Source organism: Podarcis muralis, chromosome 6 (genome assembly GCF_964188315.1).
Source record: "Podarcis muralis chromosome 6, rPodMur119.hap1.1, whole genome shotgun sequence".
NCBI lineage: Eukaryota > Metazoa > Chordata > Lepidosauria > Squamata > Lacertidae > Podarcis > Podarcis muralis.
In genome coordinates this window covers 36,783,748-36,808,179 of record NC_135660.1, presented here as the reverse complement: position 1 = coordinate 36,808,179, position 24,432 = coordinate 36,783,748, and the positions used below count along the sequence as shown (strand labels likewise).

Here is a 24,432-nt window from a genome sequence, read left to right as displayed (position 1 = left end):
AAGGAAAGAAAGGAGATTGCTTTTGCGGGGTGGGATGGCAAAGTTAAGAATAATGTGATGGATGGAGCTTGTAATTATTGCCTGGTGCCTGCATAGAGACCACAGCAACCCATTATCAAGAGCAAACTTCCAAAAGTTTCCTGATGTCACCAGGAAGTGTTCCCCAGTTTTCAGCAAAAGAAGGACAACATTTCTGAATCTTCTTCACTGCTGTTCCTGTTGCACAAGATCTTGGTAACAACGCTTGAGGAATTTGATTGTTTAGAATTCCAGTATCAGCTGAGCTGATCCACACCACTCAGACCAATGTACATGTCAGAACTTTTTTTTTTTATCTACCTACTTAGGGGAATGGGCCACACCCCATGTAAAGCACATGGTTAGCACGCAAAAGTTCCTAGGTTCAATCTCCAGCTGGGACCAGAAAAGGCTTTTTCTGAAGGCTCATCCACACTGCTTGTCCTCCACCTAGGAAGCACAGGTCTCAGGTTTGCAAATACCCCATATGCTTTCTCAGCACAGATTCAACTGGTTTTCCATTTACCTCACTGCTTTCCCCAGGAAAATCTACTCTTTGCTGCTGAATCAGAGCAAACAACAATCTGTGGAAAAGTCAATTGACATTTGCTCCAATTCGGTGGACAATTCAGATGGCCTGAAAGCACTTTGGTGTTGTTGTTACTCACTGTTCAACCCTGGAAGCTTTAAAAGTGTCCATACCTGCTAGAAAAGCAAGAGCCCTTGTAATTTTGGTGGATTCACGGCGACCTGTATGGGATAGTATGCCATTATAAAGCAGGCCCACAACTGCTTTTCAGTGTGGTGTGTGGCATCACCATATGCAGTGCCACAAAGACCCGGGAACTGCTCCTTTAGATGTGCACCCATGTGTGCGGTGCTATGGATTTCAACATGCTAAAGAATTAGCCACTCAACAGAAGCTGAGCACTGCGGCAGCATGCAATATATCCCTGGCTGCATATAGAGCTTCCAGCAGCATACCATTCCAGCCTTTATCTAAATACCACCAGCCTGGCTTCTCATGACACATACAAAGATAATCACTCATGCCTTAAACAGTGCTGCAGCCTGTGATGTGCAGAAAGTAGGGGGTAAGCTTTAGAAATGCCACTTTGGTTCCAGGCTATTGCTACCCCTACACTGCTGAAAACAGCCAATTATTCCACCACCTGATGTTCCCGTTTTAAATTTGTAGTGAAGAAATAAAAGCCCTTGTTGGGGGAGGAAGAGGGGGTCTTGCACATAAATCATGAGGTTAAGGTTCCTACAAAATAAAAGCTAAATATAAGGGGAGAAAAATGTGTTATTTATAGCTAGTCAAATGCATTGAACTGCAACCAAAATGTCTTTGGCTAGCTTCTGGAAATAAAGATAGTGTTCCTCCTATTCTTACATTAAAGACAAAGCCACTGGAACATGTCTGCTTTAGGATATGCCTACAGGCAGCAGAGAAAACAGCAGAATCACTTGCTTTCTCCAAGTCGAATCAGACCAGATCAGCATCACACCTTTTTTATTTCAATTTATTGGCCCCGCTGATTTAAACATCCAGCTGTTTTGGGCAGCAAAATCTATCTTCTGAAAGTCCTTACCAGTGTTACAAACAAGAACTAAGGAGAAGCGGGGGAAGGCCCCACCAAATCATCCGCTCACTCTCTGCCTTTTCTTTTTGTACTTGAAACTGCAAGCAAGAAAGCAATTGTGCCTGCCGCACTGTGGTCAGGAAGCCAAAGGTGAAAGAAAGGCAGACATCCCTGAACATTCAACATGCAGTGGTGGAAAACTACAACCAATCACACACACCATTGTGTTCACCGTATATGTATCCAAATGCTCAGATACACACATCTCCGTAGTATACTTTATGGCAGTAAGAGCTGTTAAACAGTGGAACGGGCTCCCATGTGAGGTGGTGGACTCTCCATCCTTGGAAGTTTTTAAGCAGAGGTTGGATGGCCATATGTCATGGATGCTTCAGTTGAGGTTCCTGTATTGCAGGGGCTCAGAGCAGATCTCTGGGGTTCCTTCCAACTCTACAATTCTATGAATCTATGTTTATCTGTAGCAAACCAATTGCTGTACAAGTAAGAACACAGTGCAAATGAGGTCTTCTCCATATAAAACTGGAATTTATTAACTGATGTCAGAGCTGGATGGGATGTCAGGGACTGGCCGGACTCAGACATTTGAGTGTCAGATGCATGGGCACTGGATACTGACTTGGGAAAGGCGGCTAGCAATTTATGGGGGCTGATATTGCCTGGGAGACAGGAACCAAGGCCAGGGGAAGGGTCAGAGCTATCAAGGGATGGAGGGCAGAACACTGAACTTGGTGGAGGTGGAGGGACAGGCTGATCAGGCAAGTGGAGGACTGAGTGTATCCCCACCATCTCCTGCCCCACTGACTCCTAGAACCAGAAAAGGATTGAAGAAGGAAGAGCAGCAGTGGCTGCCACACAGCCATTGTCTCAGGCTGTGTGTATGCAGCCCATTGGGGGAAAGTACAGAAGCCAATGAAGGGGGTGTGACCTCCTGTTGATGCAACTGCTTTATAAGTCACATGGCTGGCTAGACACTAGAACTTTTGTGAAAGTGTACTCGGAGTCCCATAGAAGCTACTGTAAGTGATTGCTTTCGACAATAAAGAATTAACTACCTGCCGTGTGCATTCCTTTGGCTGGGACATGGGATTGGGCCCCATCTCACTCTACAGTGAAAGATGTCTTTTAAGTTTGTTTTTTTCCTGAGGATGTGGACAAGCTCCTTGATATGGTGAGGCCTACCACCCGGCTTTCTTCCAGCTAGTCACCTGGCTTTCTAGTGAGACTGGGGTTGGGTGGTTGGATTTGAAAGTAAATGTCTCCTTGACTAACCCCTTCATCAGCACAGCTTCAAAAACAATGGAGGTTATTTTTCAAACAACCACGGAAGTCGGCGAAGATACTGTGCTCTACACCTACTTTCCCAAGAAGTGAGTGTTTGAGATGTGGGCCAGTGGTGCGCTAGCAAAGTGGCAGATTTACACTCAGCCAGCTCTCTCACACATCTCAGGTACAGAACACTGTTTTAGCTGCACACCTCTTGCCATGTCAACATAGCTGAAGCGGTTTGAAAGGACTGGACTATTAGAGCAGTTCTGACACTGTACATTGCTCAGATTACATGAAATGAGTTTTCCCAGATGTGGCACAACAGTGCACTGCAAATGTTGTAAAGAAAACCTTTCAAAGGCAAATTAAGTTTCAGCCAGGGCAAACTTATCAATGGATTTCAAAAGGCAAATTAACTCCAAAGCCCAAATATGACAGCAGGTTCCAGAGCAAAACGAAATGCCTTTTATTTCACAATAAGCAGTATGCGATAGGCTGCCTGGACTGCATTACTCATTTTCAGTTTGTCAGTAACTGAGCCTCAGTTTTCAGTTTAATTCAATATCTTCATGTAATGAAAATTTATCCAGTGTTGCCCTGAACTATCCTTTGATGCTCAAGCCTGGATCACACTTTACAATCCACAGGACAATAGATTTGGCAAAGTTTATACTCTACGCACACTTGCATTAGATTAAGCCCCACTGAAGACAGTGGCAGCGACTGCTGAGCTGCCTTATACCATGCAAGCCCATCAGTCTGTATAACTGAACTCTTCCTGGATTTGCTGGAGATTGAACCTAGCACCTTATGCATGGAAAGTGTATCGTCTCCCAGAGCTAAAGCGTATCCTGTGCATGGGAGGACTGCAGTGTAAAAAATGATGGACATAGTACCAATTAGTTGCTGTGGCTGTAGAACCATGTGATGCATATTGCATGGAATAACTAAAATAAAAGATACTGGGAAGTTGGCATTTCCTGATTCCCTACTGTTGCAAGGGAATCTCAACATCTGCATTTTCCCCACTTCGAGGGAAGACAGCAGCCATGAAGCATTATTATTTTTTGCTGGAAAAAGTGTAGAAGAGGAAAGGAATTAATACCAACAAAATTCCCACATCTGAAAACCCCCACAACCCTCACACATTTGGCAGATTTGGCGTTCGTACAGAGCCCCTGGTCATTTCACGGACTATTGACCTGTACGCCACTGCTTTATTCTTCCGCTGCCACCAACCAGGTTTCTTCGGGTGAAATACTGAGTCTCGGTCAGGTTGTAAAGTCAACAACGAAGATTAAAGTTTATTGAATAACAAACAAATTTTAAATATATTCAGAACTGTCAGGGCCGCCACAGGTCCCAGCTCACAAGAGACCAACGCCAAGTCCACTTTATTTACAAAAGTCTTTATTGAAGTACATTGTTTGCTCCACAGCCGAGGCGCGCAGCCCCACGTCTGTTACGCTTAGACCGCTGAAGTCCCCTCTGAATCAGTCCCGCCTCTACACCAGTTTAAGAGGCTTGTGCTGGTCCACCTCTTCCTGTCCTTCCTTTTCCGCAGGGTCTTTCTGCCCCCCTGGGTTTCTCCCCTCCTGGATTCCCCTGACGCTGAATCCCCAGACAACTGCTCCCCCCTCCTCCGTGCTTTGGGACCAGGCTCCTCCTCCAGGCTCTCTGCATTTCCCCGCGCCTCCACATTTGAACTTGGCGCGCGTTCGCTACCTCTGACCTTCCTCTTGACAGTTACACTACTCCCTGTACTACTCTCCGCCCCTTCCGGCAGGACGTCTTGCCCCGATCTCCTTCCCCTTTCTGCTTCCTGCTCTGCTTCGCCTGTCACACTGGGAACTCCACCCCCTTCACTCCGTTCCGGCGGGGAAGCCGGCCCCGATCTCCAACTCCCACTCGGGGTTCCCCTGCTGCTCCCCTGCTCCTGACGAGTCCCCCCTGTAACTCCCCTTGGCCTGACCACGGGCGCCCCCTTTTGGGAATCCTCCGATTCACTTGAAAGACTCATGGAAACCCTCAAGTCATTGTCATCCTCTTCCTCCTCATTCCGGGATTCTTCCCCCTCGCTCTCAGTCTCCTCCCTCATCTGTGCCTCTCTCCCTGAACCCCTGACAAGAACGGTTTCTCAAATGCACGCCCTTAACTAGATGTGGCACTATCTCACATTGTCACACTCTCCTCTCTCAGTCCTATCCCTGTCTCTCACTCTACCTGTCACAACCGCTATGTTCATCTTACTGGCTCTGTCTGACTCTGACTCCTCTATCTCCCAATGGTAAAACCCCAGGGCTGAGCCTCAAAACCAAGCAGGCTCTGCCTCTGAGCTTTCTCATTGGTCAATCTACATTAACCATTTCCATCCCCCTGTAGAAACAAAATCACAAGGAATGGGCAAACGCCACAGTGGGTTTCACCAGAATTGCTTGCACAATACAAGCTAAAAACACCCACCATAGCAACACAGCATATTAAAAAGAGTAGGAGAAATTACAACAATATTCAAGTTTTCTTTCCAGTGCCACCATGGTAATGGCCTTGGTCATTCTGACCCCAAATCATATGGCTAATCTCCCTGGGACCTGAAGACACCTTTGATGAAGGTTGTGAGCCTCTGCCTCTGCTTTTCACTTTGGGGCTCTGAGTGAGCAGCTAAGTGCCGATAAAAGCTGGTATTAATGGCTCCCTAAGTGCCCCCTGAGTTTGGCTGTCAGCATGAAGCGCTTGGGTCTAATAGCCCCATGATATCTGCTGCTTTTGTTCTAGGTTGGGGGGAGGTACAGGGGGAGAGGGAGCTAAACAACACAGAGACCTATTTTCCCCCCAGCAGTGGAATTAGGCCTATTTTCTCAGCCTTCCTTTACCGGGAATTTTTAGTGACAGTTCCCCAAGGCTTATTAAGTGGCTCATCTCAGCTGCTCAGGTTGACGATGGCTTTGAACAGATGTCAGGCGGTGTGTATCTCTTGGGAGCTTGCATAAGGGAGGCAGCGAGCGTGCCTACTTACAACACAAGGCGGATTCTGCCCTCGCTGGGAAACAGGAGCAGCTCCAAAAGCATTCCACACAGTTCTGGTGACAAATCAATTGTGCAATCTCTGTTCCATTTGCCTCGTATCAAAGCGAGCCAAAATCAACATAATTTGTAACCGTGCCCTGTACTCTCACTGAAACTCACATGAGCTGTTTCAAATGGACATGCGGTTTACAGAATGCCATGTTCTACTGATTCAATGAAGAAATCATTTGTGCACCACTTTCTGTCTGAAAACCGTGGAACTGGAACATACATATGATATACAAAGAAAATGTAATGTTCATTTGATCCTTTCTGATGTAATTTTAATACGCTATTGATTTATTTTGCACCCTGACCAGTTTAAAGAAACACACTATCGCCCACAGTAATGCTTACAGATGCTAGCACAAGAGAGACGCATAGCTGTCAACCTTCCCTTTTTTGCGGGAAATTCCCTTATTCCAGCGCCGTTTCCTGCTGCTTCCCACTGCTATCCTGGATTGTTAGATATCCTGTAGACCAGTGTTCCCCAACCTTGGGCCTCCAGCTGTTTTTGGACTACAATTCCCATCATCCTTGACCACTGGTCTTGCTAGCGAGGGATGATGGGAGTTGTAGTCCAAAAACAGCTGAAGGCCCAAGGTTGGGGAACACTGCTGTAGACTGTCCCTGGGACAGGTGAGGATGCTGATCCCTTATTTTTAAATCTGAAAGTTGACAGCTATGGAGAGACGTGTGCCTCTGACTCTTGCACAAAGATCTTAACAATAGGGTTTCGTGGTGCTAGGATGTAACGTGGCTTTCCAAGTCACCCAAATTCATAGAGTGCTACTACAATCTAGAAGAGCTACCAATGTCCCCCGTGCACACACTTCATGCTTTTCTCTGCTTCATTTAAGGAACAGTGCATGGACTGGACATGCATCTTCACATTAAGCAGCTAACGTTTTGTTTTCTACTCTCCAAAGCAATGGAGATGGCTTTCCTATCACTCCCCCCAAATTAATACATGCAATCTTTTGCAAAGCTCGAACACCAGCACCCAGCAACAAAACAGGCATAAAATGAAACCCACAGCACCATCACACATGTGCTGCAAGTCATGTGCCACTACAAGTGAATCACAGTTCTCTGGGTTCAATGTGTTGATGTGAATGAATGTGCCTTAGGAATGCATGTCATGGCATTCCACTCCACTCTTTCTCAGAGTGAACGATTAGCCTTCTCATTCAGTTCTATTTCTTGTGCCTCCTCTCCGCATCATGTTGTGCATTTCAGGCAATATGTTACAAAAATGAGGCTTGCTATTTTCGGTCCTAGCCCTCTGCTGTCTTTTTTTAAAAAAAATGATATTAAATTCATCGCTTTTTATATTCAAATAGCTCTCTGTGCAACTGCAATTCATTTCAGCAAGTTTGCACAAGCATAAATGCCCCTTCTAATGCCCCCCCCCCCTCCTAGGAAGACACTGTTCTGTTTAGGTAGCAAATCCACAGCTGCCAATTCATTGCAGTTTAATGTTTAACAAAATTAAATGCTTCATTCTGTTTCCATCAGCAACTGCAAAGTACAGGCTTGAGATCAATCACAAGATGTCAAGATGTTTCCTATATTTAAAAAATGTCCCACATACAACACCATGAAATGTGAAGCTACAAATTCATTTCATAAACTATAGCAGAGGTGGAAGATTCAGGTAGGTAGCCATGTTGGTCTGATGCAGTTGAAATATATATATTTCAAAAAAAAATTATATAGCAGAGGTGGGCAATTTGTGAGTCTCCAGATGTTGTTGGACTTCAATTTCCAACAGCCCGGCCAAAATGGCCAATGGACAGGGATGATGAGAGATGTCATCCAACAAATATGGAAGGGCACAAGTTTTCAACCTCAGCACTACAGCAACCGAAGCTACAACTACAAATTCCAAAGAACAAAGCAATAAAGCACATGTTGATCCAATGTGGAAAACCAGGAAACCTACTTTAAAGATATTGTGCTTTTTCTAGTCACTTACCTGGGGAACAAGCACAGTGAGCATAAAATCAAATAGACTGGTTCATCTAGGACTTTAATAAAGATATCAGTTCATTATAAGTGTTGTATACTGTCACTGCGGGACAACCAACAAGTCAAAACGTCCAACTATATTAGGGCATCTTAAAATAATGTACTTAAAATACTATACAGTGGTACCTCAGGTTACATACGCTTCAGGTTACAGACTCCGCTAACCCAGAAATAGCGCTTCAGGTTAAGAACTTTGCTTCAGGATGAGAACAGAAATCGTGCTCCAGCGGCGCAGCAGCAGGAGGAGGCCCCATTAGCTGAAGTGGTGCTTCAGGTTAAGAACAATTTCACGTTAAGTACGGACCTCCAGAACGAATTAAGTACTTAACCCGAGGTACCACTGTACATGGATTGTTTCCTCACTGGTCTCCTGCTTTCAGAGGCTTTGGCTTTTACCCTTTAGACCAGCTTTTCTAAACCTTGGGTCCCCAGAGGTTGTTGGACTACAACTCCCATCGTCCCTGACCACTGGTCCTGCTAGCTAGCAATGATGGGAGTTGTAGGCCAACAACATCTGGGGACACAAGGTTGAGATTCTTCAGAAAGACTGCTATAGACATTTATATCATTACTGCTAACCAAAACAATCTAGAAAATTTGGGGTTTGCTCATTTTAAACAGAATTTGGAGAGGTCACTATGAAATTGTGGCCGCTTTCAATTATTTCAAAAGAAAGACAAAAACCCATTACAATACTTCAAATACACCAGCTGGAATGGAAAAGCTAATGCTGAGGGGGGAATCTGTTTTAGCACAGACCAGTGTTGCAAATTCATATTCTTAGGCTGCCCTGGAGACACACATGGGAGCCAACTAAGCAGAATTTGCTCAGAGGGGAAAGTAGTTTGCTTCTGATCAGTAAAGTATCATATGAAATGATCACTTAAGTTACTTTTTGCAATGCAGCTTTGTGCAATATTGCAAGAAATCAATTATTCTTCTCTTTGCTAAACATTGTTTTAGTGCACATGAATCCAAAACCAAGGTGAAAAGAAAAACAAAAGAAAGCAAAATCTGCTCACTAAATAACATCATTACACCAGAGCTTTTTGCAAAGGCAGGAAGATATTACACAAATGGCTTGTTTCCCCCCTCTCTCCTTTTCAGACTTTGCTCACAAAGCGTTGGTGTGTTCTTGCTTCTGCAGTAAAAGGGACAAGCAAAGGCTTCTTTTAGGCACAGCTCATGCAATCCATTCATCTGTAAAAGCTCTTGGCTGGAAAATTATCCAAGGTGTGACCCATCTGCTGCCACCGCTGAATCCTGCCGTGGTCCCTACCAGCAGGATAAGGATTCATAGCCCCCACTGTGAGTCTTCTGGATTCACTTCCAGGTCCTGGCAAAATTAAACAACAAGCACAATTCACGGGAGTAAGCCTGGTATGCCAATATGAGCAGATGCTTAAAGGGCACTTCTGAGGGCAAACTTTAAACACAACCTTGACTTCTGTTCTCTAATAAGCCCTTTCTGCCATTTTGAAGCATTTTCATTCTTGTGCTCTGACTGTCTCCAGTGGTCACCATACCATCATTGATCTGACCCTTTTCACACATGCCACTTTTAGTGTCTATGGTTTATGCTGCAATCTGACAGTAACTAAGAAGGCCTTGGAAAAGGCCTGGACCATGGCATGTGGGAGGGGATGGGGGCGGGGCACAGTACAGCCACACCAGTGGCCAGGGCCAAGCTCTTGCACAGGCTCTGTGAACCCTCTGCGCCTTGCATGCACATGCCCGGTGGCGTTGGTGGTGCAGGCTGGCCTGGCATGGTGGGTTCTGTTGACCCAGCATGCGCCAGGCACCAAAAAAGGACAGGACGCTGCTAGCCTTGCACAGGGGCACAGCTTTCATTGCTCTCGAACAAGGAGGCATAACTGTGAGATGCCGCCACCCCCACCCCCCGATATTGCTCAAAACCCACCTCTTCCATGAAGCCTTGGGCACTGTCAGGAGTTCAGCCTACACTCGAGTAGAACCCTGGCAGAGACACATGCCCAACTGGCATGTTCTCTCCCTCCTGGTCTTTCGTTCGGGAGCTTCAAAAGCTTTCTTCAGCCCAAACATCACAGCGACCGATGCCAACCGACACCAGCACATTTAGGGATCCACAGAGTTTGCGCAACTTGCGTGACAGACCTCAGCAAGTCAGCATTTTGGCTAATCTACTTTATTTACATATAAACATACACGGAGCACTGCAATATGGCTCCTTCTCTCTCTAGCATCAGACAGCAAAGAGGGGAAAAAACAAAGGACAATAGTCCCTCTTCACGGAACACAGTAACACAAACATTCTGTCTCCGTCACTTCCCACTCTGTGGAGTCAAAACATACACCATCATGTGATAGACAACAATCCCATGACTGCAATCATGGAGCAGGAATTCTAACAGGCACAAGAACCCCCACAGTGCAGGGGCGGCTGCCTAATGCTGAGCTTCAGCTCTGACCCAGCCAATATGGCAAATAGAGATGATGTGTGTTGCAATCCAGCAACATCTGGAGAGAAACAGTTTAGTCAGCCTTCCCCTAATGTAACCCAGTTTATAGCTAAGTCTCAGAAAGTGCAATTGAAAAACACACACAGTGCGTCCCTTTTACCCCCAGCCTCCATTTCCATCCCCTTTTTCTGTTGTTTCCCCTTGTCAAATTTTAAACTGAAAGTCCTTCGGGACACAGACCTGTCCTCTTATACTCTTGTAAAATGCCACGCACACTGGGAGCACTACCGAAATAAATGAATATTGCTATCAGCTGCAAATTGATTCATACCAAGCAATAATATCTGTTGCTTCTTTCTTCTCGGCAAAAAAAGAAAAGAAAGCCTGAAAAGAATATTCAGTTATCACACAGAGCTCTGAACACAGGACTATGGCCTTGCCAACAGTAAGCACCACCTCCAATGCCAATTCATATTTTCTGTATTCTTGCAAAGGCGCCGGAAAAGGCACAGGTATTTATAATTTGCCATCACTGTCAAAAGATTTCGGATGAGAAAGGAAACATTGTTTCAATGAGTAAAATATGTGATTGCAGGCTCTTCTATCCCCATTTGTGTCAGCTGCAACAGGAAGCAAAATAGGTTTGGATGAACCGATAGACTGTATGCCATGCTAGGGATGCCATATTTTGGGGATCAAAAACCTGGACACTCCCCACCATCACCATCCAGACACCCCCCCCCCCATCATCCCATATCTCCCTCACTCACCCCCTCCCTGCCACTAACCCTCCCCTTCCAGTGTGGTGTAGTGGTTAAGAGCGGTAGATTTGTAATCTGGTGAACCGGGTTCGCATCTTCACTCCTCCAGCTGCAGGGTGACCTTGGGCTAGTCACACTTCTCTGAAGTCTCTCAGCCCCACTCACCTCACAGAGTGTTTGTTGTGGGGGAGAAAGGGAAAGGAGAATGTTAGCCGCTTTGAGACTCCTTCGGGTAGTGATAAAGCGGGATATCAAATCCAAACTCTTCCTCTTCCTTCCTCACCCGATTGCTCCCTTCTTTTCCCCTCCCCTCTCTGCTGGCTTCGGCCTCCTGCTCACAATAAGAGAGGCTGAGTGGCCCCTAGAAGGCCACGCAAGGCCAGGTGACTGTGGGGACCAGCGCGGCCCCAGGAAGACAGTGCAAGGCCTGGCAGCAGCCAGGAACACCAAACCTAGTGCAACCCCTGGCAGGCAGCTCCTGACCACCTGATGCCTGCTTCTTGTTCCAGGACACAGTGCATTCTGAGCATGTGCATATCTCACAATTTAATAAAACAACAACCCAAAAACGTTTAAAAAAATTTAAAACCCAAACCCGGACATTTAAACCAAAATGCAAAAATCTTGCTGGATGCGGGTGCTGGTCTCCCAAAACCAGACGTGTCCAAGAAATCCCAGGTGTATGGCAACACTGGACCATGTGGCTGCACTATATAGAGAGTGAGCTTCAGGTCTACCTCATTGAAAGCAATTGTTCACAAATATTTGCAGGGGGTGGGGGGAAACACACTTTGTTTTATTTATTTTCAAAGCGTTTTAAAACACACACACACACACAAACAAACAAACAATCTCTGCTCCGAGAAATTACTTCATACATGTTTTATATTAAAAGAGGCGATTCTGGCCAGAGTGAACAATTTAACCCTTTTCACTATGGCCTGCTATGGGAACCACCTTTTGCCCTGGATAAAACTGGTGAAAATGTCATTAGTTTTGCGCAAAGATGCAGCAATGGGTAATTGCACCGCTGTGAGTAGCATGCTGAGGCTGTGTAGCGACTGACATGGGATAAGTGCAGGCAGATGGAAAGAAAGGCAGAGGATGACCTGGAGCAGGGCCCTTTCGTCAGCTTTACACCCTTTGCAAAACACAAATAAATCCTTTAAGAAGATTACCCTTTTCACACCTTCCCTTGTTCCCTGGGGATTGAAAGATCTTGGAAATGCATGTATATGCAAAGATTCATACTTCTTTGGGAGAATGGTGGTATAAGCAAATGTACAGTACTGGAAAACATCTTCCATCTTTTACTAAATGGAAATGAATATTGCTGCTATTGTGTTAGAGTAAAGAAATGGAGATTCTGGCCAGGTCTTGAACTGCTCATTGTACAAGGTATGGGTCTTTGTCATCAGTATTACCTGCGAACCAAAAAAATGCCTTTCCACACACCTTGAGCTGTTTCTCGCTTCTTTGTCTATAAAGGACACACCCTCTATTTAACTCCACAGAGCACATAGAGCCATCTAGTGACTGAACATTATATTGCAATCAAACACACGTTTTTAAAAAAGCATCTCTTGTGAGCAAAGCAAATAAATCTTCAAAATTTTAATCTTCAAAATTTGATATAGTTTGTCGAGTTTAAGCCAAGGAGGTCTGCTATTAACTGGAAAGGAGAAAGCCATATGAGACAGACAGAAAGAAAATCAGGTAATTAAAACATCAAATAGTTATTAAATTAATATTTAAGGCACATTGCAGCCACTTCTTCCAGTTTACTGAAAGTCCCAGAATTGGATTTCAAACCTGAAACTGATCATTCTCATGTCACTGGCATGAATCCATTCATGACATTGGCCTATAGGGCAGCCTAGAAATCTTTCAAATAAATAACAGTGACTCTAAGTTTTATAGTTTTGCAAAGTACAGTATAAAAAGACTTAGCAGGTCAAAAAATTATAAGAACCAAATGTTTAAAAAAATTAATTCTCTTGGAAGACTTGAGAATTGTATTATGCAGCAATTTCTGTAATGGTGAGATCTAGAAACATATTTTTTTTAAGGAAAGAAAAAGATGATTCCCCTATAACTACAACTTTTTGAAATTAGTCTTTGCATAGAATTCAGTTATTCTCAGACCCATGATGGCTTTCTTTCTTTCTTTCTTTCTTTCTTTCTTTCTTTCTTTCTTTCTTTCTTTCTTTCTCTTACTTTATATTACTATTAACATTTTGAAAGCTGCCTTCAGTAGTGTCACCATGTCCAACACTCCCAACTTTTTCATTGCCTTGCCTTCCAGCAACTTTGGACTGAACCTTTCAAACTGGAATGTTATTTCAAAGAGCAGAAAGTTTCAGTAAAGCCACTAGGCATAAAGGGGGGGAAATGAGCAATGTTAATAAAAACTCAGAAAGCAGTAACATAAAAGGAGAAATTACATAATTTCCATATTTATAAATCCAAACCCTATGAGGATTCCAGCAGGCGGTATCAAATTGACAGCACGCATGGCAAAGCCCAAAACAAGAGAGAGAAAAGTTCCAATTAAGAGAAAGAATCAGAGTGTCGTTCCCGGAGTTCCATTTAAATCAGAACCAATCAAGGCTTGTTCTGATTCCTGCCGTTTCACTCAGGAAATAATGAGAAAGATGAAAGAGGCCCAGCCAGCCAACGCAGCCCCACACAGCCCTTTGAAGCCAAGAAATCACAAACATCACTTCGGAGAGTTCTGCCTTCACAAGGCAGCTGTTGCGTGGCCTTCTTCAAGAAAGCAATCTGCAGTTTGATTTTGCCTTACAACAGCCCCTGCACCTTGGTGCTGACAAATAATCAAGGCCAGCCTGAGGGGGCAATGAGTTTCCAAGCAAGAAGGGGAAATCTTTTGGAGGAGGGGTGTCAAAATTGATCAAGCCACATAGCCCTGGATTGGTTTTGCTTTGAAGGACATTTGAGGTCATGTTCATGCGTGTCTCAGGTGCTATCAAAGCATGCATCCCTTATCCCATTACTATTCCTGTCGTCATGATCGCAAAGGTCCTAGAGTTCAGAAGCTGTATTACTCATCTTACTACTTTGCTATTACATCATCTCTTACCTCACAATGCACCTTGTTCCACTATATTGTTCCACTACAATAAGGACAGTGGGCTCTTGTCAATAGGTCCTCTGCTTATGGTGCAGATCCTCAGCCAATGAACACCCGCACCAACCTTGGACTCCAATCCCATTGTGATAGTTTTATAAAAGGTAAAGGTACCCCTGCCCGTACGGGCCAGTCTTGCCAGATTCTAGGGTTGTGCGCTCATCTCACTCAAGAGGCCGGGAGCCAGCGCTGTCCGCAGACACTTCCGGGTCACGTGGCCAGCGTGACAAAGCTGCATCTGGCAAGCCAGCGCAGCACACGGAACGCCGTTTACCTTCCCGCTGGTAAGCGGTCCCTATTTATCTACTTGCACCCGGGGGTGCTTTCGAACTGCTAGGTTGGCAGGCACTGGGACCGAACAACGGGAGCGCACCCTGCCACGGGGATTCGAACTGCCGACCATGTGATCGGCAAGTCCTAGGTGCTGAGGTTTTACCCACAGCGCCACCCGCGTCCCGCGATAGTTTTATACATTCTACAAATTCTATAGATTCATGGGGCACAGAAAATCAAGGTAACGCCAAGTACGTGAAGTCAAAGAAGGGCAGGAACAAGGCAAACCTACAATCTTGGAGAATGCATTCAGAGCTGGGTCACAGTAAGCTATTTGCAACTGTCTTCACAAATACCTACCGTATGTAGCCTATGTAAAGGGATGAATTAATTCATATTATCAGCCATTATGTCTCCTACTCAAAATTGGGCTTTCCATCTTGATATGAGCTGGAAACCGTTAAAATGTGTACTGGAATCTAATCTAAGCCACCATGAGCAGAATAAAAAAGGCTATTCCATGAAAGGAGAAACTAGCTATGCTGTCTCCATCATAAGTCTCAGCTAAATTAGGAGCTTTGATGCAATAGAATGGGGAGGGGAGAGTGTGACAGGAGTGTTGAATGGGGATCTGAGGAGCGCAATGGCAAGGATCCCTAAGGCAGCAGACTGTGTTACGTCAGCTGACACCCCATTCCAGTGATTGGTCTACCACTTTCAGTTCCCAGCTCAGCCAGAAGCCTGATCACCATCTGCCGCTGGTAGACACCCCGTCCGAGGCCTCCAATTTAGGGTGCCAGTTCTCTTCTCCTGAACAGTGCAATAAAAGAGACTGCATTTCCCATTCTCTCTTACTGCTTGCCAGTGTTAGCAATTAAAGGACCACGGCTATTTTTATAAGGTGCATCTGACCATCACCATCTATGCACTTATCACCTGACCTGTCAACATGGCAGGCAAGGATTACTGCGTGACCAGTGCATGCTTTGAAGCTGTGCAGCCCAAGAGTGCCCCAAGGGAAGAAATATAATCCCTTTCCAGGAATGCTGCAAATGCTTCTAAATGTGCACCATTAATACCAAAAGAGAAGCACTGACAGCTGCCATTTAGTCACTGTACTAAGGTGCACTTAGGGATGATCCAACCTCTCCATTGTAGGCCTATGGATGCCAATCAATGCTGTTTTTAGAAATCCTGGCTTAAAGGTTAGGTCTTGTAAAGCCAGTGTGGGATACCTGTGACCCTCCAGACCTTGTTGAACTGCATTTCCCATCATTCCTGACCTGTGGCCATGCTGGTTGGGATTAATGGGAGTTGGAGGCTGTGGCGATCACACAGGGTCCCCGGACATTTCACCATCTATTGATCCCTGTGCCACCACTTTATTTCTCGCTGCCACCACGCAGGCCCTACCTGGGACAATACTGAGTCCAGTCAGGGTTAAATTGGAACATAAACTTCCGTTTATTTATTGCAGTTTAACAAGTGTATGGTTTCATAAATGGTATCGGTCAATTACATTCATGGGGTGCCTATCCAGACCTATAACTTCCACTACCTGCTCTCACTCACTAAACCACCTCTCAGATATTGTCATCCTAGCTTCTAACTTCCTGACTCAGCTTATTTCGCTACACTAATTCAACCTAATCACAGACTCTATCCCAATTCACTCCCACTCCCACTCCAACCCAACCAACCACCCAACTCCCAACGAACTCTCCAACGAACTCCCCCTTTGCCCCTCCCAGAGCTGGTTTTATAGTCCCTCTGACTCCACCTGGGTCCTGATTGGGTAACCTGTTTAACTATTTCACCTCCAGCACTCTCTCATATGTTAACATCACAAAGGCCAACAGCACCAAGAGGGCCGCAGGTATCTCATCACTGTTGCCACAGCACAAAATCCTTCCACTCCTTTTCTGCTCCATAAGCTTTACTCTGCTCCATTATTCATATTTAATCTTTGTAATGTTATAATTTGGTTTTAATTTATTTCAGCACCTGCTCATGATGCCACTAGATGGTGAATATCATACGGTCATCAATTATCTCCTAGGGTTTTTTTTATGTTTCTATTGCATTGTATAGGCTATATGGAGAACTATAATTATTTTTTTTACTGCTTTCTTTCACTGCACCCTTTCTCGCTAGGGATCTTACACTTCCATTATTAAACCAAATAAACACTACTGGTGTTTCCGCAGTACAGTGGTACCTCGGGTTACATACGCTTCAGGTTACATACGCTTCAGGTTACAGACTCCGCTAACCCAGAAATAGTACCTCGGGTTAAGAACTTTGCTTCAGGATGAGAACATAAATTGTGCTCCAGCGGCGCGGCAGCAGCAGGAGGCCCCATTAGCTAAAGTGGTGCTTCAGGTTAAGAACAGTTTCAGGTTAAGAACGGACCTCCGGAACGAATTAAGTACTTAACACGAGCTACCACTGTATAAACAGCTTCCATTTTCTTCTTAAACCAGGCAGGCTTACGTAAACTAATTTTAACCCCTTCAATTGGGAAAAGTATCCCAACTTTAGGGACCTGCAGTTCCATGTAAATATGTTCTGTTGGGCTCTCTAATTACCATATGTTGGAGACAATCAATAGGGATGGATATCTCATTTCATATCCTGCTTGTGGGCTTCCCAGGGGCAGTTTTCTGCTGGAAGATGCTATTGTAGTGCTAGGACTAGAAACTGGCCTCATTATCAAGGCCATATTTGCATGCATTCCACTTCATAAACATACTACTCATCTTGGCTGTATACATGTTCCATTCACTCAAGCATCCAGTGCATTCCCATTGCATGTTGAGGAAGCCACATAGGCACTATGTCAGCCACAATCCATATCTATCTAGCCTGTAGATTCTTGACAAATGCTGCATTTTCATGCATTTCCCCCCAAATCAGCTTCACTTTGATTTGAAAATGTAAACCACATAAAGACATCTACCTATCCTCTCCACCCACTGGTGTGGACAGAAAGCAGGCAAACACATTCAACCATACTAATGTGTACAACAATGTACAAAGGCTGTTTGAAACTCAGCAGGAGAAAGCCACCTTGCTATGTTTTAAGCTGGTAATGTGTGCACAATCCATTTATAATAAAGCTAGAGGATGTAAGAGAAGTCATGATGAGACCACTGTGAATATAAATTGCACTGACCATATATGTGTGTGCACGCACACACAGGCAGTAGGGATTTTCACTTCTTCCCATTCTTTTATGGGCCTCAGGTCTTTAGTTATGCATAGAGCTCAGGTAGTACTGGTACTCATCTGAAAGGTATTTCTGGGAGTGGGGGCACTAGGGCACCACCAGTTGAGATGTTATCTTGTGCCAGATCACTTGAAGGCAGAAAAAAAAAACTTTATCATTTTCCAAATGTCAGCTCCTCTCCTTCTGTGGAGGGGGACAATTCTCCTTCTGGCTCAGCTAGCTTGAATCTTAGTCATTCATGCAAAATTCAAGACCAAAGGAGTGAGTTGTTTAGTAGTTCACTCATCTTAAGTCTGTTATTAGTAGAGTTGTGACCTTATTGTTTGTAAGAGCCTAGTGTGCTTACTTAGCCGGCCTCAGGTAGCCCTAGCCACCACCCCCCAATCAAGACATCTTTCATATGAGTACCAATGGTACCTTCTCCAGTGAGCACAGTTGGTATGAGTGAAGGGTGGCAGCTTTGCAGAAAACGAGGATTTTTGGATACACTTGTGGTGGTATGCTGGCTTTTATGTGGTGTTTCTGTTTGGCTTCCAAGCAGCCAGAACCAACCATTTTGAATCTGGATGCCTGAGAAAGCATTGTGTGAGCAGATCTGGGATCACAAACAGCATCCAAGATGGTGATTTATATCAGGGGTAGGCAACCTAAGGCCCAGGGGCTGGATGTGGCCCAATCACCTTGTCAATCCGGTCCATGGACAGTCCAGGAATCAGCGTGTTTCTACATGAGTAGAATGTGTCCTTTTATTTAAAATGCATCTCTGGGTTATTTGTGGGGCATAGGAACTTGTTCATATTTTTTTTCAAAATATAGTCTGGCCCCCCACAAGGTCTGAGGGATGGTGGACCAGCCCATGGCTGAAAAAGGTTGCTGACCCCTGATTTATATCTTGCTCTTCCTCCCAAAGGCACCCATGCCATGCCTTTCTTCCATGTCATTTCTTAATCGAAATTGCTTTTCCACCCCACCCCAAAGCTGCCATCAGCCCTGCTGGGGAAAAATACAGATAGCTCTACCATGTTTGGGATTTTTCTCAGTTTGGTAATAGCAAAATTTTGGGGGGAGGATTTAAATGGAGAAAACAGCAGAGGAAAATGTTTCAACCTACACTCCCTCACTATCACTGCTCCTACAAAAACTGGGTATCCCCTTATGGCTGCTTTAAAGTTTAACAATAAAAAGTTGGGAAATGCAATCATGAATCGACTGCATCACATCTGTTTTGGCCCTTAGATTCAATTTCTATTTTCCTTAGATACTAATTTCATCTTATAAAAACTCCACAAGCAGCTATCTTTTAGAAAGCATACTGAAAGCAAAGCAATATATTTGCTAATATTAGACTGTGCTGGCAATATGTTGTTTTAGAGAGCATTTAAAAGTGTGAATGAGAAATAAGGTCAAGTAACTTTTTGCACAGTATGTTCTCTATAAAAAGTATGCACCTTTTTCTATTTGAAGTATTTACTAAACATTTACATGCAGTTCCCTCAGGGTTTCACTACAAACACTGCAAACATTCTGTGTGAGACACAGCATTCAGAATGTGCCGCCTCGGGCACATGGCCAACTATGTACTGCCATTTGCATAATCTCAGCCACTTATAGCCTTGACATTGTGACATATACTTGTTTCCACACACAGCAGTCACTTCACAATAAAAGATCCCCATATATGGCCTTGAACTTACAGAAGCCAGATCACATCATGGTCCCTAGATGTTAGCATTTCCCTAGTGTGTGCTCCATACCCTGCAGCTGTATAGAGTACCTTTACCTCCCACGTCGCCATTGTTGAAAACAGAGAGGGAAATAATTTCAACCATATTCTATATGTCTAACTTACCCACCTCAGATTTCTCAGCCTGGAGAAGCTAACTCCCAAGGCTCAATTCATACACAGAGGCAAGGCCCATGCCATTTAGAACAATAACACACTGCCTTTCATTTGAATTCATCCAAAGAGTGTCAACTCTAGGTTTTTGAGGTTCCTTGCACTAGATACTCTCCATTATCCCTCTCCATCAGAAAGTCTCAACACCATTTTCATGAGTTGCTCCTGCTGCTCTTCTTCTTCTTCTTCACCACCACCACCACCATCATAGCTACCACCTGCCTGCTCACGAGGCAGAGCGCCAAGCAGGCAGTGGCATTTGCTGCTCCTCTTCCTGGTAGAGCTTTCCTGACAGAACAGACATGTTCACCTGTCACAACAGTATCAGTAGGTCAGCCTAACATAGGTCACCCTGGATCCAACTTTGTGGGATGTATTATCCAGTAAATACGTGGCAAAATGTTGACTGAGAGATTTCACCTAAGTAAAGGTTCCTCTGGGCCGAGCTCAGTGAAGGCCACATTTGATCCTTATGAAACCACAGATATTTGCAGACATGACCTCTGCCGCAGTCCCATTTGCTCCACCAAAAGCTCATTGTTAAATGCTGATGCCAACAAAATTGATCCCTCCAAAAAAAGCATTTACCAAATAGATACAGAAAGGGTGTGAATACTACTGTGAAGTATTATCAACTTGCAAATTACACTGCAAATTTACACCTAGGATACTAGACATTCACAAATGAGTTTCCTATATGCTATGACTCAACCATGAGCAGAGAAGCTGCTCATTTGATGGTCATTTCAGGAGCTTCAGCACTGGGATAAAATATAAGTGGGATTTTCTACTCTGAACAACTGTGTGGCATAAAGCTAAGGCAAAACACAATTGGACAGAGGAATCACAAGTAAATCACTGTCACTGCTCAACATACATCATCTCAGTCCTTATCTCATTTATTAAGATGTCACATTTTCTGCCTGACTTGGTTTAAGGCAGGTACCACTTAGGACAGTTCTTAGCAACCCTTGCTACAGCTACTGAAAAGACTCAACTCAGAGCTACAGCTATCCAAGGTGGACAAAGCAATGCAAAACTTTAATTCCCAGGCAATCCCAAACACACTGGCATTAATACAGGTTGGCTGTTCCAAGTTGCTGGGGGCAAACAATGCTATCAAACCAGCCCCTTAACAGCCACTTGGGCTATCAAGGATTTCTCTCTGGCCATCATCACACAGCATCTCAACGAATCATCACCTTACCTTTGCAGGCCACATTGTTCTCGGGCTCATATCCAGCCTTGCAGGTACAGCGGCCAATGGGAACCATCCACTCCCCATCACCATTGCAGTACAACTTAATGGGCACATCCACCTCCTCGGCATTCGGGATGCACGTGCCCCGTGCAATCACTAGGGAGGTGCTCTCTGCTCCTGTCATCGTCTCTGGGAAGATGGCAAAATTCTGCACCACGCTGGGGCATTTCTTAAAGAAGACCCTCACCGACAGCAGTGACATGCACGCCCCATAATCCTGAAAGGCCAGGTAAAAGCCGTTGCGATTGAGGGGACCAAAGCTCCTCACCTCTGTGTTCACCTTCATCAACCTGCCACCAAAGTCCACCTGAGAGAAGCTCTCGTCTGCAGCGATGGTGTCCACCTTGAGGTAAGGGGCCTCTGTCCAGAAGGCTGACTTCTTGGTGGCGATGACAGAGTCTGTCTCATAGTAATACAGGTTGAAGGTTTCCTTGCAAGAACCAGGGACATTCGGGAGGCTGCTGCAGTCCCTCACCGTGAAGCGCATCTCTGTGTAGATGCGGTGCGCACCCCGTCGGTTGATGAACGTGGTGAGGAGCCAGTTGTTCTGGTTGGGCTCAAAGACATTGCACACCTGGTAAGTCCGGATAGTGTTGAGGTTCTCATCGTAGCCACTGACTTCTTCCCACTGTGTGGAACAAATAAGAAGGGAGGGAGGGGGAATCAGGCAATTAAAATGAATGGAGAGAACGAAACATAGAGATGGCACTTTAAACCAGGGAGATCATTAATCACTGCAAGCTAGCTGGGATACACAAGACTTGGAGGATTTGTGTGTTCTACTTTCAGTTCTGAAAAACGTGAGAGACATCCCTAATTTTAGGGTCTGTTCCATGAGCATGGAATCAGCCAACAGAAACAAAGCCAATAAGCTAAGAGTTCTTGGCCCAGTCACACACACACACACACACACACACACTGCTTGAGGCCAGCAAAGTGACACACACATTTAGATTTTTACTCATATGCTAACCCCCTTCTTGAAGCTGATGTAACTCTGAATCATCTGATGCCCTTAAGGTTCTGTGACAAAGATCATAAAAATCAACCAGTTTCTGCTCTTCTGATAGTTTGACCTCTTTTAACCCCTAATTGGCAGAGCCTCTGTAAGCTTGGCAGTTTCCTGAGCAATGCTCATCTTGGATAGAGCTGGCAACTATCAGGGTGTTTAGTGTAAAAAGAAAAAAAAAGTGGGCTATAATTAAATTAAATTAACAAGCTGGTCTAACTGAAATTACTGAAAATAGGTTGGTGACTCAATACTGCTTTTCAAGTTCTACAATAAAAGGAAAGGGACCCTACCTAAACCTGTAGGTGGGCTATCAAAACCAATAAATTCTGCTCTGGAACCAGGGGCATTTCATTTATTATTTGACTAATGGATCTGAAACAGTTATACCTTGCCTTTCAGCTTCCCAAGGCAGCTCACAATAATAACAATAAAAACAATCAATGAATCTGAATGCAATTAAATCATAATATCAACAGCAGCATAGATCAGAAAAATAACAGTACAGTGGTACCTCGGGTTAAGAACTTAATTCGTTCTGGAGGTCCGTTTTTAACCTGAAACTGTTCTTAACCTGAGGGTACCACTTTAGCTAATGGGGCCTCCCACTGCCGCCGCGCCACCGCCACACAATTTTTGTTCTCATCCTGAAGCAAAGTTCTTAACCCGAGGTACTATTTCTGGGTTAGCGGAGTCTGTAACCTGAAGCATCTGTAAACCAAGGTACCACTGTAGCATCCTAAAGCCACATAAGAGAGGAGGTGATGGTCATCGCTCCACATTGGAAGGACAGGTGAGGGGCGTGTACAGATTAAACCCACCCCGTACTGCCAACATGCATGGCTGCTATGGCCCCCTGCTATCCAGCCTCTGGGAGAATATCTGTCTGTGTACCAATGTATGCAAACAGAGCTCCTCCATGGGAAGCAGGGAGCTTTCAGAGGGCAGCCAGATGCAGGGAGTGCAGGAGGGCAGGCTGCTCCACTAGTGGCAAGTGTAGCTGCCAGAGTGCTGGCAGGGAGTCACCTTTGCCAAGATTATTTCTACAATGCTACTAAGTTGCACTAGCTTCCAGTTCAATGTGCTGGTTATTACCTATGCAGTGGTACCTCGGTTTACGAACTTTATCCGTTCCTGAAGTCCGTTCTTAAACCAAAGCCGTTCTTAAACCGAGGCATGCTTTCCCTAATGAGGCCTCCCACCGCCAGTGCCCTTCCACTGTTTGGCTTCCGTTCGTAGACCACGGTAAAGTTCACAAACCAGAACACTACTTCAGGTTTTGCGGTGTTCATAAACTGAATAGTTCATAAACAGGACTGTTTGTAAACTGAGGTACCACTGTGGTGCCTTAAATCAGGCATCCCCAACCTTTGGCCCTCCAGATGTTTTGGACTACAATTCCCATCATCCCTGACCACTGTTCCTGTTAGCTAGGGATCATAGTAGTTGTAGGCCAAAACATCCGGAGGTTGGGGATGCCTGCCTTAAATGGTTTGGGACCAGGATATTTGAAGGGCTATTTTCCCTCCCATGAGGTTCCTTGTTGGATGTCCTACTCCATGTCCCTTCGCCTTCAACTACTCATCTGGTCAGGACATGATACAGTGTCTTCTTAGTAGAGAGGCCAAGGTTGGGAAACTCCCTCCCACAGGAAGCCTGATTGGATCCTTCCTCCTGGCCTTCAGACAAATAATGGAGACATTCCTACTCCACCAGGTATTTCATCTGCCTCTATTTTAGCAGGGGTTTTTTCTCCTGCTGTTACAGGTTGTTTTACTGTTCCTTCCATTTTTAATCTGTTAATAATAGAATTATTTTTTGTGTGTAGTGCTTTCTTTAAGATTATTGTGATGTGCCTTGGAGGACTTGCAGCTGTGATGTGCCTTGGTGACCTTGTTGTCCAAAGATGGGACAGGGACATTTTTAAACAAAGTGTGGTGACCAGTTTTGTTGGAATATCATATGCAGTGAAAAACTCTAATGGTTTATAGGCCATTTTTCAGCAAGATGGTGGCATATAAATAAGGAGAAAGGCAAAGAAGACACTGGGGCAAGGTTGGCTGTCTCTGCAGGCCATCTACCACCAGCTGCCCAGTGAGAAGAATCCTGATGACTTTGGATATCACTCATGAGGCAACCTGGAAGGGATCTGCATCCTGGAAAATGGAACTGCAATAATAAACATGTAAAGTCTCCACATCCAAGATAGCCAGGATTCTATACTCTGGGAGAATGACAGATTGCATTTGGTTATTTATAAGTCACCCTTTTGAGGCATATCTACTAAAGGTAGCAAAGAGCAATAATACAACCATAAAATTGTAATAACAGTGAAATATCACTTCCACCTGGAGCTGGATTGTGTGGCTCCTGTGGACCAATCAGACTGCTGCATTCTAGACCCTATTGTTCTAGGACCAATCAG

General features: G+C 44.8%; 1 protein-coding gene across 7 annotated transcripts in view; it reads right to left on the bottom strand.

Annotated features, from left to right (window-relative positions):
• EPHB1 (EPH receptor B1) overlaps positions 1-24,432 on the bottom strand; it is a 324,932-nt gene that overhangs the window by 174,751 nt on the left and 125,749 nt on the right. For all 7 annotated transcript variants that reach the window (XR_013393169.1, XR_013393166.1, XR_013393167.1 and 4 more), the window contains exon 3: positions 20,945-21,626. Coding sequence is in view for 3 of the 7 variants with exons in the window: in XM_028730892.2 (XP_028586725.2) it covers positions 20,945-21,626 (682 nt within the window). In the remaining 4 variants the exon portion in view is untranslated. The remainder of the gene's footprint in view (positions 1-20,944; positions 21,627-24,432) is intronic.